This window comes from Apteryx mantelli, chromosome 18 (genome assembly GCF_036417845.1).
Source record: "Apteryx mantelli isolate bAptMan1 chromosome 18, bAptMan1.hap1, whole genome shotgun sequence".
In the NCBI taxonomy this organism is placed as follows: Eukaryota; Metazoa; Chordata; class Aves; order Apterygiformes; family Apterygidae; genus Apteryx; species Apteryx mantelli.
The window spans coordinates 12,542,511-12,556,548 of NC_089995.1; the positions used below are offsets into that span (position 1 = coordinate 12,542,511).

The 14,038-nt window shown below is 38.4% G+C and overlaps 1 protein-coding gene across 1 annotated transcript; it reads right to left on the reverse strand.

The window, feature by feature from the left end:
* Positions 1-4,062: 4,062 nt before the first annotated feature.
* LOC106491746 (formin-F-like) lies at positions 4,063-12,590 on the reverse strand. The gene is made up of 6 exons (XM_013951409.2): positions 12,394-12,590; positions 10,370-10,499; positions 10,208-10,240; positions 8,347-8,450; positions 7,104-7,187; positions 4,063-4,719 (listed from the first exon to the last, which is right to left on the reverse strand). The coding sequence occupies exons 1-6, from the start codon at positions 12,397-12,399 to the stop codon at positions 4,615-4,617; spliced, it is 462 nt and encodes a 153-aa protein (XP_013806863.1). The 5' UTR covers positions 12,400-12,590; the 3' UTR covers positions 4,063-4,614.
* Between the last annotated feature and the right edge of the window lie 1,448 nt (positions 12,591-14,038).

Consider the following 14,038-nt stretch of genomic DNA (forward strand, 5'->3'; position numbering starts at 1 on the left):
ATTTGAATGGCACTACATCAAACTAAAATACTAGCATACGTACGTGACTGCAGAGCTTTTTATGCACAGAACACCTTCCAAGTGACCCTAATTTTTATTTATACTGTCAGGACGAATTAGCAGGACCACCTTTCCTGTCACCTGGTCTTCAGGCAGGCCAAATGGAAAAGAAATAGGAATGCTAGAAAGCAAAGTTTGGCCACCATCCTAGGATTTACTTGCTTGTTTATGTTGTTGTTGTTGTTATTGTTGATTTAATTCAGTTTGAATTTTTCCACTGAATCTAGTTTTGGAAAATCTCAGCTTTTTACATCTGTTTTTTTAGTTTGAGTAAACTCTGGGAAATTACTGCCTCTAGGGGAAAATGTTTGTATTTCAAACTGTAAATTCTTGGAAAGCCCTTGTAAGTGTTGGTACACATGTAACGCAGGCTCCTTTGGGACTTCAAGTCAAATCAGTGACCCATGTCTCCATGTGCTGCATTTCTTACGGTGTTTCTCAGAGCAGATTTGAATACACTGGCGGATGAATAAAGTCAGAGTTTTCTATAGTGGTTCTCTAATTCTGCAATGGTTCTCTCAGTCAGTTTTTTGCTGAGGATGACTAATGTATAATGTGTGAATCCAAAATTATACTTTTCTTTTCTTGCCAAAGTACTATATATACTACCAGTACTGTGCATTTTAAGGAAACAAACTATCAAAATAGATTTCGATTTCATTTTGTAGCAAGAAGTTCTTTCACAGCTGAGTAGTCAGGAAACAAAAATCCGTACAGCATTTGACCCACAGCCTTATTTCAGATCAACTAAATCTTGAGACTAATTTTAGTGAGCACAAGACCCAGAACTACATTATATAACATTATCATTAAATTTTCATATGTCATAATATGCCAAATTTAAGCTTTGGGGGTTTTTTAGGGCAACAAATAACCCAGACTTAAAAATACTAAAGCTGTTGTAGGCTGTTACTTGTAGGAGAGCTGCCAATTGTGTTAGTTTCCGCAAACAGAATACTCACCTGCCACTTCGACTACAGGTCTGCAGGATTTACCTGTCAGCCTCTAAGGAAGGATTCTATAGAAATTATCCATAGGGAGATTTAAAACTTAAAATAGCTGGGAATCCTTGCCTAGGTAAGTATAAATCCTAACAAATGTTAGGTATAGCAATTATCATTCTTTACAAATAAATACTGTTAAAACTTAGTAATATGTTTGACTGTAAAAGACTTGAAAAACCCTGTCGGCTGTAAAATAAAATCAAAAAAAAAAAAAGAAAAGAAAAAAAGAATGAGGAGGGGAACAAGGTCTCTTTCTTTATTTTTACATGTAAGTCAGGAGGTCCCTGAAACTCACAGGCATTGAAGAAATGGCTTGTTTGAGAAAACTGAAACTTGTCTCCTCAGTAAGCTCCCACTCAATAGGAAATCTTCATGCTCTCTGAAGGGGCTAGAACTTCTTGCCAAGAAAGTATCTGGACATTAATTTTTTAAATTAATGCTCCAGGATATTCACACAAAGACGTAGGTATCAACTACTGTGTAGAATATATTTTTAATTGGAAGAGGCCATGCTAGCTGAGCTATAAAACAAGGACAAGCTGTTCAATATAATAATAGAGAAAAAAGACTAGAAGAAGAAAGTGAGTCATGAAGAAAAAACTTTTAGTTAAAAGAAACTTCCCAGGACTCCTGAGCTAAGGTAATGGTAGAAAAACATGAAGCTTATCATGACCATCACGAATGCTGTTCAGGGATGCAGGGATCTTGATACCATGGAAATGGCACTTGTATTCAGGATTATCTTACATGATTCACATATAAATGAAGATGCCTCAGATTTTGGAGAGGATATGATACACACCAGAAAATGCAAGTATTGTTTACAGTGCACATATATGCATTGCATAGTGCACTATGATATAGCGATACAAGAAAAATAAAGACAAATTTAATTTTTCTCTTTTAATCAGAAAAGAGTGATCTAAGCTGCAGTTTCTGATACATATATAGATCCCATTGACTTCAATGTCAACCTGATTTCAGCATTCTGATGCTGACTTGAGAAAAATATAGCCAATATGTTTTCTGTAAAATTAAAACCCTGTATTTTTTCCTGTAAATACTTTTCGGTAAAATTAGTATTAGGGATACTAACCGGAGATACTAATTATGCTACTTATTTTATATTTTATTATATTCCTTTCGCCTCTGAGAGACATGACTACATGTTCTTAACTGGAAGCACAGTCCTGACCGCAGACTGTTAAGAAGACAAAAGGATGCACTTTCTATAAAGCAGGTATTCAAGAGTTTATGGATGCCAGGTACCCAAGTGAGACAGACGCTACAAGTTGTGGGGCCTGCGTGTAACCTCTAAATACCTTTCTGCCTGTTTCACTCCACACCCTTACTTCAGGCAGCCTCCTCCTGACACTAAGCAGTATCTATATATAATAAGTAGCTGCCTGAAAATGATATTAAGCATACTGAATACAGACTCTTTAGATCCTCTTCCTCAAAGATCTTTTTAGAAATCCCATGAGATAAGGGATGGATTTAAAGAACAGAAATTAAGCAGTGAGGTTCATTGGCATTCACAGCCCGTGCCAGGTTTGTTTCTTATGAGACGCGGTTGGAAGAACACTTGCTTCTTTACTCATCAGCACACTTGCTTAACACTTGGCACCACCTCTTGAAGACGTTTCCTTGCAGTTATTGTTCATTGGCCAGCAATGAAATGCCACCCGGTTAGCACACCTTTCGCCTCAAAGCGGCGGTGGCCAGAGCGCTCCTTTAAGAGGTGGATTATTAGGTTCGAATCCTTTCGGTCAGGATTCCACTCCTTGAGTGACTACTCAAGTTAGAGGTGGAAACTCCCATTTTAAAAGACCACTTATGACTCCTGCTCGCTTCTTTGAAGGTGTGTGCACCTACCCTCAGGAGCAGATGTGAGGTCCCAAAGGGAAGGGAGCACCTAATGCCTAGAGGTGGGCAGGAGCTTGGCTGCGTCCCCTTCCCTCAGCAGGTGTACCATGGCTGGTGTGCAAGAGACCTCTCGCCTTTGCGATGATGGCTGTACTATCCGCAGAAACACTTTTCTTCCTTTTAGCATTGAGGTCAGCTGTCAGTCATGGCGTATCAGAAGTTCTCTCTGTAAGGGTCCAGGAACAGCAGCTGGCTATGCCCTTTAAAGTGTTGAGGCCAAGAGAAAGTCTTGGGCATTTTCATCTCTGCTTTCCAGACAGAACAGCCAGTGCATAAGTGTTTCTACATCCTTGGTGGTTGTCTTAAAGGGCTTTTACTGTCTGGGGTGATAGGTGAACCAGCACTTAAAATTTATGTGTTGCAGCACCTGACTGGTGGTTGCCCAGGTTCTTCAACAGAACAGTTTCTAAATACCTAGGTGCTCAGCACTGGCAACATTTGCAACAGCAAATGAAATGTTAGACAGAGAGAAATTTTATATGCCAGCTGAGAGAGGGTTCTGATGATGTAACTTTTGGATTTAAGCTCATCTAAGCCCTTCAGAGTAAGACCTAACTACTTTTAGTACTTAAGTCAGGGAGAGCATTCAGAATTTTCATCAAAGGCCAAAACTTCTTGAGAACTAGGCAGTCAGATCTAAAATAAGTCACTTCACCTCAAACAAAATTGTTTTCAACACCAGTAGAGAAAATGCCAAATTTTAACAATGGCCTTGCAGAGCTATTTTCTGCTTTCAAGGTCAAATACATCCTTTTTGGTCTCTGCATTTATAGACTTTCTTTTCATTTCACATTTTTTGAACTCCAGATAATTATTCTAATTAAAAACATGTAAAAGCCAAAAAATACAACAAAGGTATTTTCTTTTTTGAAAACCATGGATAATTATCTCCAGTATCCATTACTTAAATGCATTGTGACAAGTTTTTGTTTTGTCTCTCTGATATTGCTCTCTTCCTGCCAATGCAAATCTCACATTTTGATTGACTTCTATGGTATTTTACCCGAATCCATGACATCAGCCATAAAAAAGCACTGCTTTATTGTACTACTTTGAAGAAAAAAAACTACCCGTCCAGATACTTTCTCAATTACATATTAAAGCTGCAATGCTTTCAGAGCTGAAGACAAACACGAATTTTTGCTCAATATTCTCCTCTGTGGGTAACAGCTCCCCATTTCATTGTAAAACTTATGAAATACTATCTGGAAAATTATGGTAAAAATAGTGAAAAATTAGATCACCATGCAGAAATTTAGTCATTGAGAGTGATAGTTACAGCTTAGTCAGAAGACTGGGTATCAAAGAAAAAGATTAAAAGAGAATTCATAAAATGTCAAGAATGTTTCCTTTCTAAATACACAAGCATCTCAAGGTAAAAAAGCACATACATTGAAAAAATGAGGACAAGGCTTATAGGTCATCTGCAATTCTACAGGTCAAATACCACTTACAAAACTATACAGTATCAACTGAATATCTCTTAAAATCAAAGTATACTGCTGTAAAGATGATATACTATCTATGTGCTACTTCATACTAATAAAACTTTCAGACCGATTAACCTAAACGTTGTTTCTTGGACTTCTCTTTCCCTTCTCTCTTTATAACAATTGTGTTGTCTTTACGGCATGACATCAACACACGCCTTCCTAAACTCACAAATAAATGAAGATATCCATCCAAATAGTTCCTGAGAGTCTAGATCTTGTGGTTCCCCAAACTTTACCTGTAAATTTGAAAGAGAAAAATATTTAGCATTAATATCATCCAGATAAGCTAAGCCACGTCCAAGATCTTAACGAAATGAAAAGAGCAAGAGAAAGATTAAATACCTTCATTATTATTACTAATTAACAAATAGTTTTAGGAATTTTTTCATCTCCTTGTGTTTGGTCCAAGTCCAAGTAGTATGAGGTATACCATGCTATTGTCATCTCTGATTTGGGTATGGGTAGAACCTCACACCTTACACAGTAACTCCATTAACTTTCAAGAATAATGTTCGTATATCGGCTGTTTCAGATTCCTCAAAGTAAGGCTCAGTATTCACATTGGCATCGAAATGCCTTGCCTTCATCTACACTCCTGAACATACTTCTCTACTTGGTTCCTTGGGCTAGCACTGGCACCAAACAGCCATGATCCAGCTGAGCACGCAGCCACGGGAGGGCTAGCTAGCACTGGCCCAATGGATGCTGTGGGAGTGCATGTCTTGGTGCAGGATGTGCTCTTTCACTTGCAGTACCATTTAGATTGACTTAAGTTAAGCATGAAATCCTATTCTTACTTTAAGTAGCTGACCAAGAAAACTTAAAGATGACTAAAAACTCCAGCAAGCTGAGAACCAAAACATCCCAAGCAACAGAGGCCCCAGGAGCTGTCATTACCTGAATGACCTCTATCCTAGTTTTCTCTATAGCTCAGTCTCTCTGGCTGGGCTATAGATCTCTAGCTGAAGAAAAGAAAATCAGTAAATCATGAAGTTTCCTGGCTATGCAGTTTGTTAGAGGGAACCCTGTTCATAAAAGAAAATTAGTACATTAGGGAAATGGTTTATATTCCTTGGTGGGCATGGTAGCAGCATATCCAAACCAAAATGTTTTCATTCTCTGGCATTTTGTTTTGCAAACAAAAAATATATATATTCACGGGGAAGCAGATGCTTTGGGGGAAAAAAATAATCTAATCAAAGAGCCATCTCCCCTATTCGCTCCTTCTCTTCATCTGAAAAAGGTGAAAGGATGAAAAGTTTTTCAAAAAGGCCGAAACAGTATTGGCATCAGATACACTCTACCGTAAAACAGCTTGTGAAAGGCAGTCATACTACAAAGTTCAGTACTAGGAGAAGGATTCCTGCATTAACTAAAATCACTTCCAAATAAGTTCTCCAGCTCTAGGACAGAAGAGGATTTTTATTATTAAATCTGTTGCTGCAGTTTAATTCAAGATGCTTGTCAGCATTTTCATGTATTTCTCCTTAATGGGATCAATGAGTTCAAGAACAGGAGGTGCCTGAAATAGCTTCCTAATCAACCAGTAGAAATCTAGAGAGCAAGCTCCAAAGACTTCAATAAAAAGTTTTAAAAGTCATCTTGTGTTGCTACAAGTTCTGTAGCTACAAGTTCTGTTCTACAAGAAGCCTGTAATTGAGAGCTGTATTGTAACTGGAAGATACAGCTCTCCCAAGGCTGAATAGCAATATACTAGTATTTCAGTGTTTCAGGTTGCAACTGAAATATATGGAAAGGTTTGGACAAGAAGTTATTGGTTATTCAGTTGATTAACATTTTCTAGTATCTGTCATTATCTAAACAAAGTCATCTGGACATCATCTAAAAGGTTCTTATGAGTAAATCCTCTGTCCAGAACTCAAAAACACAGTAAAAGAAACTACTCAGATATAATCTGGTCACAAAATTTTAACCTTATCCAGTGATATGTGATTAATAGTTTTGCATGTTGTCTTCTTAATTGCACCTCTTGGGTGCTACAAGCCCTTGATCTTTGGCACGCCTCACCACTCACCCATGGTGTACCATCAGTTAAAACAGTAATGAGAGAGGCATTTCCTAGAGCTAATGACCATCTGTGAGAAGTTGATAGCCCACAGCTATACCACAGGCAGTTATCCCCAATTTATTGTTAATTCCATAGAAGTGTCACATGCCAAGGTCACTATTGATTTTATAAGCAGAATATAAAATCATAAAGATAGGTCTGTGGATTTTTTTTTTTTTATGAGCAACATGTTTTCCACGACTACCCACAACACATTTCCAGAGCAGATATCCAACCCTTAGGGAAGCTGGACTATTCCTTTCTAGTGCTCTTCAGATGATAGCCTGACCTTTGATCACTCATCCCATTATATATTTACTTCACCTTTTTGCTGCTTTATAAATATGCAAATAAATCTGTCTGGGACTAGCATTATTCAGAAGAAAAAAAAATCCTTTCTAAATGAGAGAAATGAATCAAAAGCCTAATGTTAGAGAATGGGGTGGGGGGAAGCAATTGGGTTAAAAGTTGAGGCAACTTCTGGCCACATGGAAAATGAAATCATCTTCAGATGCAAATAAGGTGCAAATTGCATTTTAATATAATATGTACCAGTATGTCGCTATAAAGCTTCTTCATTTCATCACATCTTTTTGACAGCAGGGATAGGTCCCCTTCATACTTCTGAATTAGATCCTGTAATAAAAATAAAACTTCTTAATTTGATATAAGGGCGTAATGTTAAAGCAGGTATTAAACAACAGTTAGAGCGAGAGAATTCAAGTCAAAATTTCCATGTCACACAAATTTTGCATTTCACAAAACAGAAGCACAGATCAAGCACACACCTTTCTTTGCCAGTATAAAGCCATCAAATACAAAAAAGGAACATGAACATCAGAGAACTTTTTACAGTATCATCCAATAACACTACCTAAATCTATGAAAAATTTACAAGGTTAGAAGCATGATAAAGTCTTAATTTCCATGGCAATACATGAATCCACATTTGGCATAATCTAATCCTCTTGCATGCAACACAAACACTCTCAGCTGCTAATTCTTAAGAGGGTCAGAAACAAGGCCATAGAAACTTAAAAATAACATTTCTTAATCCTGATTCCTTTGTAACATATTCATTTTAAACAACTTAATATTTATTGAAGAAACATACTGTTGAGCTGCTCCAGGGCAGAAGGGAATGTGCTGATTTAGCAGATGTCTACACCATCCAATGAAGCACAGCAGAAAGATATTCAGGAAAGCAGAGGTGAACATGTCCACACACTGGTAGAGAGGAATGCGCTTACTAGAAGCAGCCTTGTACAGAATCAGTGTAACTGTACTCTTGGGAGCACAGTCCTGTCTTTGGCTCTGCTGACTCTGGGCCGGAACTGGCTTGCCAACAGCCTGTTTCACTATTTTTCCATTGTGTCCATCTAGTTCTGTCATTAGCATAGGCAGAATCATCTTAGGTCAACCTATACTCACAATTTAGGCATGCTCTTGGATGATGTTTCTCTATACTATTTTCCCTGCTGTCTGGGGGCAGAGGAAGCTATTTAAAATTCATATATGCTCTAAAATTGCTGTTGTTCCAAACCGTTTATTGTGGGTGACTGTGTGGCTATCTGTTCCTCATCCATTCCAGCCCATTTACCTGTTAAGCCAAAGGAGGAGGTATAGAAATTCTGCAAAGCCCTCCTCATGCTGCATCTTGTGGTATGAGACACTATCAGAGGCTACTTTCCTTCTGAAATGTTCCTGAATCCCTTGTCAGGGCAGGATTCAGTACAAACCAACTAGATTACTCATCTTTTATCTCCAACCTACAATAAGGCTGCGATAATGTTACCTTTAGTTCCTTGCAGAACTGTGACTCCTGGGGTGTTGCCTTGATCGTCTTGGGTTTGATAAGCCGCCTGCACTGAGTAACATTTTCCAATTCTTTTTTTAAAACTAACAACAAAAGAGAAAGAAACTGAGAAATTTAACCAGCATGCAGTTGTGTAAAGGACTGCAGATGTCTAATGGAAAAATTAGAAGAATATGGGTCTATAGTATGTTCATCTAGAATACTAACTTGCCTTTTTGAAATAGAAATCCTAAAAGAGGCATGGGTCTTATGGAAAAAATAGTATGTGACCACATCACAAGCAACTGGAGAATAATGAAGAGGTCCATAGTCTGGTTATACAGCAGCCATAAATCTGACTTTTCCTAGCTTTTAAGCATTTGAATTAGCAGTAAAAATAACATGTCTAACCTAAGTTTTTGTGCATAAAATTCAGTGTTCCTTTAAAGATAAAAGAACAAAAATTCTAGCCTATGTAACAGTAGGAAATCTTGTCACTCGGCACTACAGCAGACTGCTAGCGTGAGAGCTCTAACTGTATGAAATGGCTGGTGGAGAAGACTACTACTCCAGAGGTGGGATTCGTCCTTGGATCAAAGGATTCAGTCCTGAACTGACCAAGGTTTCAGCCTAGGATCTTCCTCCCTTCATGCTCCTGCAATACTTGCAGGAAATGAGCCCCAGGATGTGCCTCTGGATCTACATGCTGAGAATTTGCAGTATTCATGCCATCCCTTTCCCTGGAGAATGGAGAGGGTTTGGGACTCAAAACATAAAGGAGTGATCTGCACTCGGCCATCATGAATCCATGAAGGGAAGAGGCCAGCCAGTCTCCTCCAGTTCCCGTAATGCAGCTCCTTTGGCAGCTCCCAACAGTTTCTGGTATCGTGTCTGTTTTAACACTTTAGCCATGACTTTACAAATCTAGCTTTAAAATATTTAGTGATTTTGAAATGCTACCAACATTTTCCCCAAAGAGCACAAGTGACTGAAGGGAAATAGTGATTTTTAGTTATTTATATCTCCTAAAAAGTTGTTTGGAATTTGTTGGAACAAAATAAAAACACTTCTGTAACTGCAAGCTAAATGCCTGGCTGCCTACCAAAGGTTAGCAAAATGGTGCAAGGGCTTTTCACACTAAAGGCTGAGAGTGACTGTCATTCTGATATGTTATCAAATGCTGAAATGGGATATATTGGTCCATAGTGACAGTCAGTGTCCATGCCACATTTTCAAAAGATGGATTTTTATAAACTTTTAACACAATATAAGACATTTTTATCTGCTTATATACCTTCTCTATGAGCTCACGAAGGGCTCAGTCTAAAATCCATCGACTTCACTGGCCACCTTATGGTACTGTTCAATGGTAAGTTCTAAATGTCTCCCAAAGTCTAGCTTACATTTGAACAATCTTATTCTATTCTCTCCTATTGACTTCACTAGTGTTGTATTCCTTTTTAGAGATGGATATCAGTTTGGTTCAAAGAAGTTCTTGAACTTCACTACTTAACTGTACTAAGTTTTTCCTGCTCTGTTGCCTGCACCTGGTGACTGTTCCAGCAGTAACTTTGACAGAGTGCCTGTATCGCTTAACATTTGCAGTTTAAGATAAATTCTATTTACCATGGGCAGTATATTTTTGATATTTCTAAACCACCTGGAAGCACTTTAATATTTGTTTTTTTTAAATTCCTCACAGTAACATGGCAGGTTAAATATCACCATAGCAACACTTTACCTCAATATTTTGCACCTTTACCTCTCTTTACAAACTGCAGAAGTGCAATGAAAACCTGTTCCAAATGACTGCACAACATATGACAATCTGTCTCTGAATTTAGAAACCATATTTACATACCATCAACTTCAGCACTGAGTCCTTTCATGGAAGCTGGAAAGGAATAGAGGGGGGAAAAGATGATAATAAATATCATTCACACAATGCGAAGATGGGAGTTTCCACAAAAGGGTTGAGGGACTTTATTTTTTATTTGCGGATATTTTCCCTCCATCATCTTACCATCAGGAACAGCTTCAAATTCTGTCAGCTCCTGAGAAAATTTAGTCAGATCAGGCTCATGTAAGAAGATCTGTTCCACAAGGGCATGAAGCAAGGTGAATGTCCTCTCCTTACCCCGCAACAGAGACAACTACAAATAGAATATAGCAATAATTGACAGACTGAGCTATTATACTTAAAAAAAAAAAAAAAATTGAAAAAGCAGGGATGCTGATAGCTCCTAGGTAAATTTGACAAGAATAGAAAACACAATGGAATTAAACTTCTTTTCAGTCTGCTGTTTTGCAGACATTCTTGATTAAGATCAGCTTTACACTTTCATATCCGTTGACCTTTCTTTTTCTTTTGTGTCATCTTATTCACAGGGGTCTTTTTTAACTTAAGGTATCCTAATTGATTGCAACTGATTTTGGATCTCCAAACACAGTCATGTACCCCTTTCTACTTAAAACACCATGCTGTATCCATGTAGATAGTAAGGTTCCTTAATTGAATCTGGGAAGATGCTCTGTGGCAGAAAATGATTTTGTAGACATTTTTCATTATGATAGATGTGATATCACAGCCATTTAAAAAAAAAAATACAAGTTGTGTCTCAGAATTGTCACTACTATTATAAATCACTCACTCATATATTAAAGTCTCCAGATGGAAAAGATACCTTACCAAAAAAAAAAAAAATCCTTCTCTCTTCTATTTACAGATCAAGCATAATTTTATAGTAGCCTTAAAGGTTCAAGGCAGCTTAGGAAATTTGTATCCTTTTTTTTTTTTTTTTTAGCATAAGATCATGCTCTGTCACTGCTGGGTGGAGGAGGGGAAAAAATCCCTGTGCTCAGTGGCAACGTATTTTGATGAGGAAGGGAAATCAACTGCCTTAAAGCTAATAGAAAACTCAGCCTAGTGTCATGCAAGTGGTAGGTCAGCTAAGACACAAGTAAAGAACTAAGAGCTAAACGATGGGTTCTGAAGGGCAGATCTCTGTCAGGGAAGAGAAAAGATCAGAACAGGCGTTTTCCCCCCCTATTCAATCACCCACCAGAACACTACTGAGGCTGGTGGGACCGAGGCAGCTCTGGAAGGGCCAGCAGACTTCAACAGTTCTGCATATACATAATCCTGCTGCTTTTTGACATCAGCTTGTATCATCTAAAGAGCTACACTGAGGAGAATGGGGAAGGGAACAGAAGATTTATCTTTAAAGGATATAGTAGATGTCCTGATTCCCAGAAAGCATTTTTAGGGCTACGAAGCCCAGTTTGAACCTCCCAACACGATGCTTCCAGTCACTACTCCATGCAGTACCTCTTCCACAATCCACCAAGGCTCTGACATTTGCTCCAAAAGTTTCACATACATTTCACTGGTTAAAACCACTGCAGACAAACTTCACTCTCTTTGAATTTATTCAATTATTTATATTCTACCTGTCAAACTTTACCTTAAAAAATATGTAATACCACTTGTTGTAAAAGACCTTTGCACTGAAGTAAAAAGCTGAAGGGCTAAGAAGGAATTGCTCCAGTGCCATAGAAGCACAACCCTCGCAGAAGAAATGCCATAGTCACGGCCTCTGCCCACTGTGGAACAAAACCAGATCCTTATAACTGTGTTCTGCACAAAGCTGCAAATTACACTTAACCCAAACTCGAGTCTAGCCAGCGGCTTGCAGCTCATGTCTTTTCTAGCCGTGGACTCTTAATATCAGAGCAATCAGCATTTCCATGTTCTACCTCATTAGAAAAACAGCGTATTCCACACCACAGTGCCCCATGTACCCAACGTTGTCGTCTAAAATGGGGAAATGCATCTTGTTACAGTACATGTGAAAGAACACATTGTTAAACCGGACTTTGTTTCTAGTGTAAGCAAGAGCAGATGTTAAAATGTTAGCTATTCATTAAAAATGATTGCTTTTCTCCACATTCAGGACAAAACTTAGTTTAATGTTAATGTTAATGTGATGTAATGTTAACATACATTATAATATCATAATTTTAATGACAAGGAAAATATTTACTCACTTTCATCAAAGACGACAGCCGAAATCCTCTAGCCTTCTCTTTTCCAGCCTTTTCATTTAAAAGGTTCCCAATGGCTAAAATGTACTCCAAGACAGCAATAAACTTCTGGCTGGATTGCAGCTGCTTACTTGCTTGGATTTTCTGGTTTATTAGCTGGAACACACGTATCTTCCTTCAGTTCAGGTTGAAAGTATGAGTGAAACATTGGCGTCTTTACCTTCCCTTTGCCAGGCCTCATTGTTCTTAGCTAGAGTAAATAAGTCGCACTGTAGCTGATATCTCTCTATTCAACTTCCTTTGGGGAACAGGCTAGGGGGGTTCAGGAAAGACTAGTCAAAATTCTGCTACCAAGATAAAGCCAGTGTTGGCACAGCCTCCCTGCCTCAGCTGGAGGTCACATCCTTTCTGGCTGCCAAATCAGCCTTGCCAAAAGAACTTCAACCTCATCTCTTAAAAATGCTTCTGAATAAAAAATATTGTGCTGTTTGAATGCACCAGATTGCACCAAATGTCAGGCATCAGGGGAAGCAGATAGCCTGAAGTGCAGTGTAAGGTTCTCCATCCGTCACCTCTCTCCCGTCTGTTTATGCCAGCTAGAAGACTGTTATCTTATCAAAATTCTTGGTACGGTTTCCCCACAAGGAAGAATAATAATTTCCTGTAATCAAACTTAGTATCAATTTCCATTTCCCCAGGGAAGCCACCTCCCTTCTAGGTCTATAAATACAAGAGGTGTTTTTGTTTTAAATTAGGAAATGTGTATTTTTCTACTGCCACACCTATCTTGATCAACCACAAACATAAAATTAAAAAACAGGGAAAGCAGAAAAGTTGTGGGAGCTCTGAAAGCCCTTGTTAAAACATTCACAGCACATCACAGGGCCAAACAATACTGAAAGCTAATATTCAGACTGTCCAATAAAATTTTAAGTGTCTAGTCTACACATTATATATATATATATATGTGTAGTGTGCACAAATAAGAAAGTACTTAGAGAGCTAATCATCTGTTCAATGAACAATAAATATCCCTCAATGCAATCAGTATACTGTAGCTTCCAAATTTTCAAGTATTTCGTTTCAGTGGAGGATAGCAAAGGTGTCACATTATACCAGGCAGGGTCAGAAATCTGTGCACCTCCCCGGTGTTCTCCATCTGTTCCTCTTCTGAGTTTTGTTCACTGTTACTACGGTTTTAATCGCAGCCAGACAAAGGATAACAACTCTGACTTGCAGCAACTTTCAAAATGTGCTTTCATTGCCGTGCAGAAAGCAAGCAAAAGCTTTGAAACATTTTGACAGGAACAGAATTGTGTTGAAACAATTTGTTTTGAATCGAAGCACAGGTAGAGCCCGGCAGGTAAGGCGGCTCCACATGACTCTCAACACTGTTAATTTGTTCCCCTCCTGCCCCCCTTCCCGGGTCGCTCTGAGCTAGGCAGAGAGGGACTTGAACTCAGTTTTGCAACATTTTAGTTTAATGATGTAATTATTAGGGTGGACAGCTTGTTTCAGTCTTTGGGAAGCGGTAATTTTCTATGAGAGGCTGGTCCAATAAACTCGCTCTAAAAATCCATGACTTTAGAATGATTCCTTCGGCTTGTGGGGCAAGAATTTTCCCACACAAGGAATCCAGTTTTAATGG

What these genes read in the sequence shown, in the direction of transcription:
- LOC106491746 (XM_013951409.2), bottom strand. An exon ending in ACTCAGTGCTGAAGTTGATG is followed by an intron (nt 8,451 to 10,207) that starts GTATGTAAATAT and finishes TTTTGTTGTTAG; the next exon opens with TTTTAAAAAAAGAATTGGAA. An exon ending in AGTTCTGCAAGGAACTAAAG is followed by an intron (nt 7,188 to 8,346) that starts GTAACATTATCG and finishes TTTTTATTACAG; the next exon opens with GATCTAATTCAGAAGTATGA.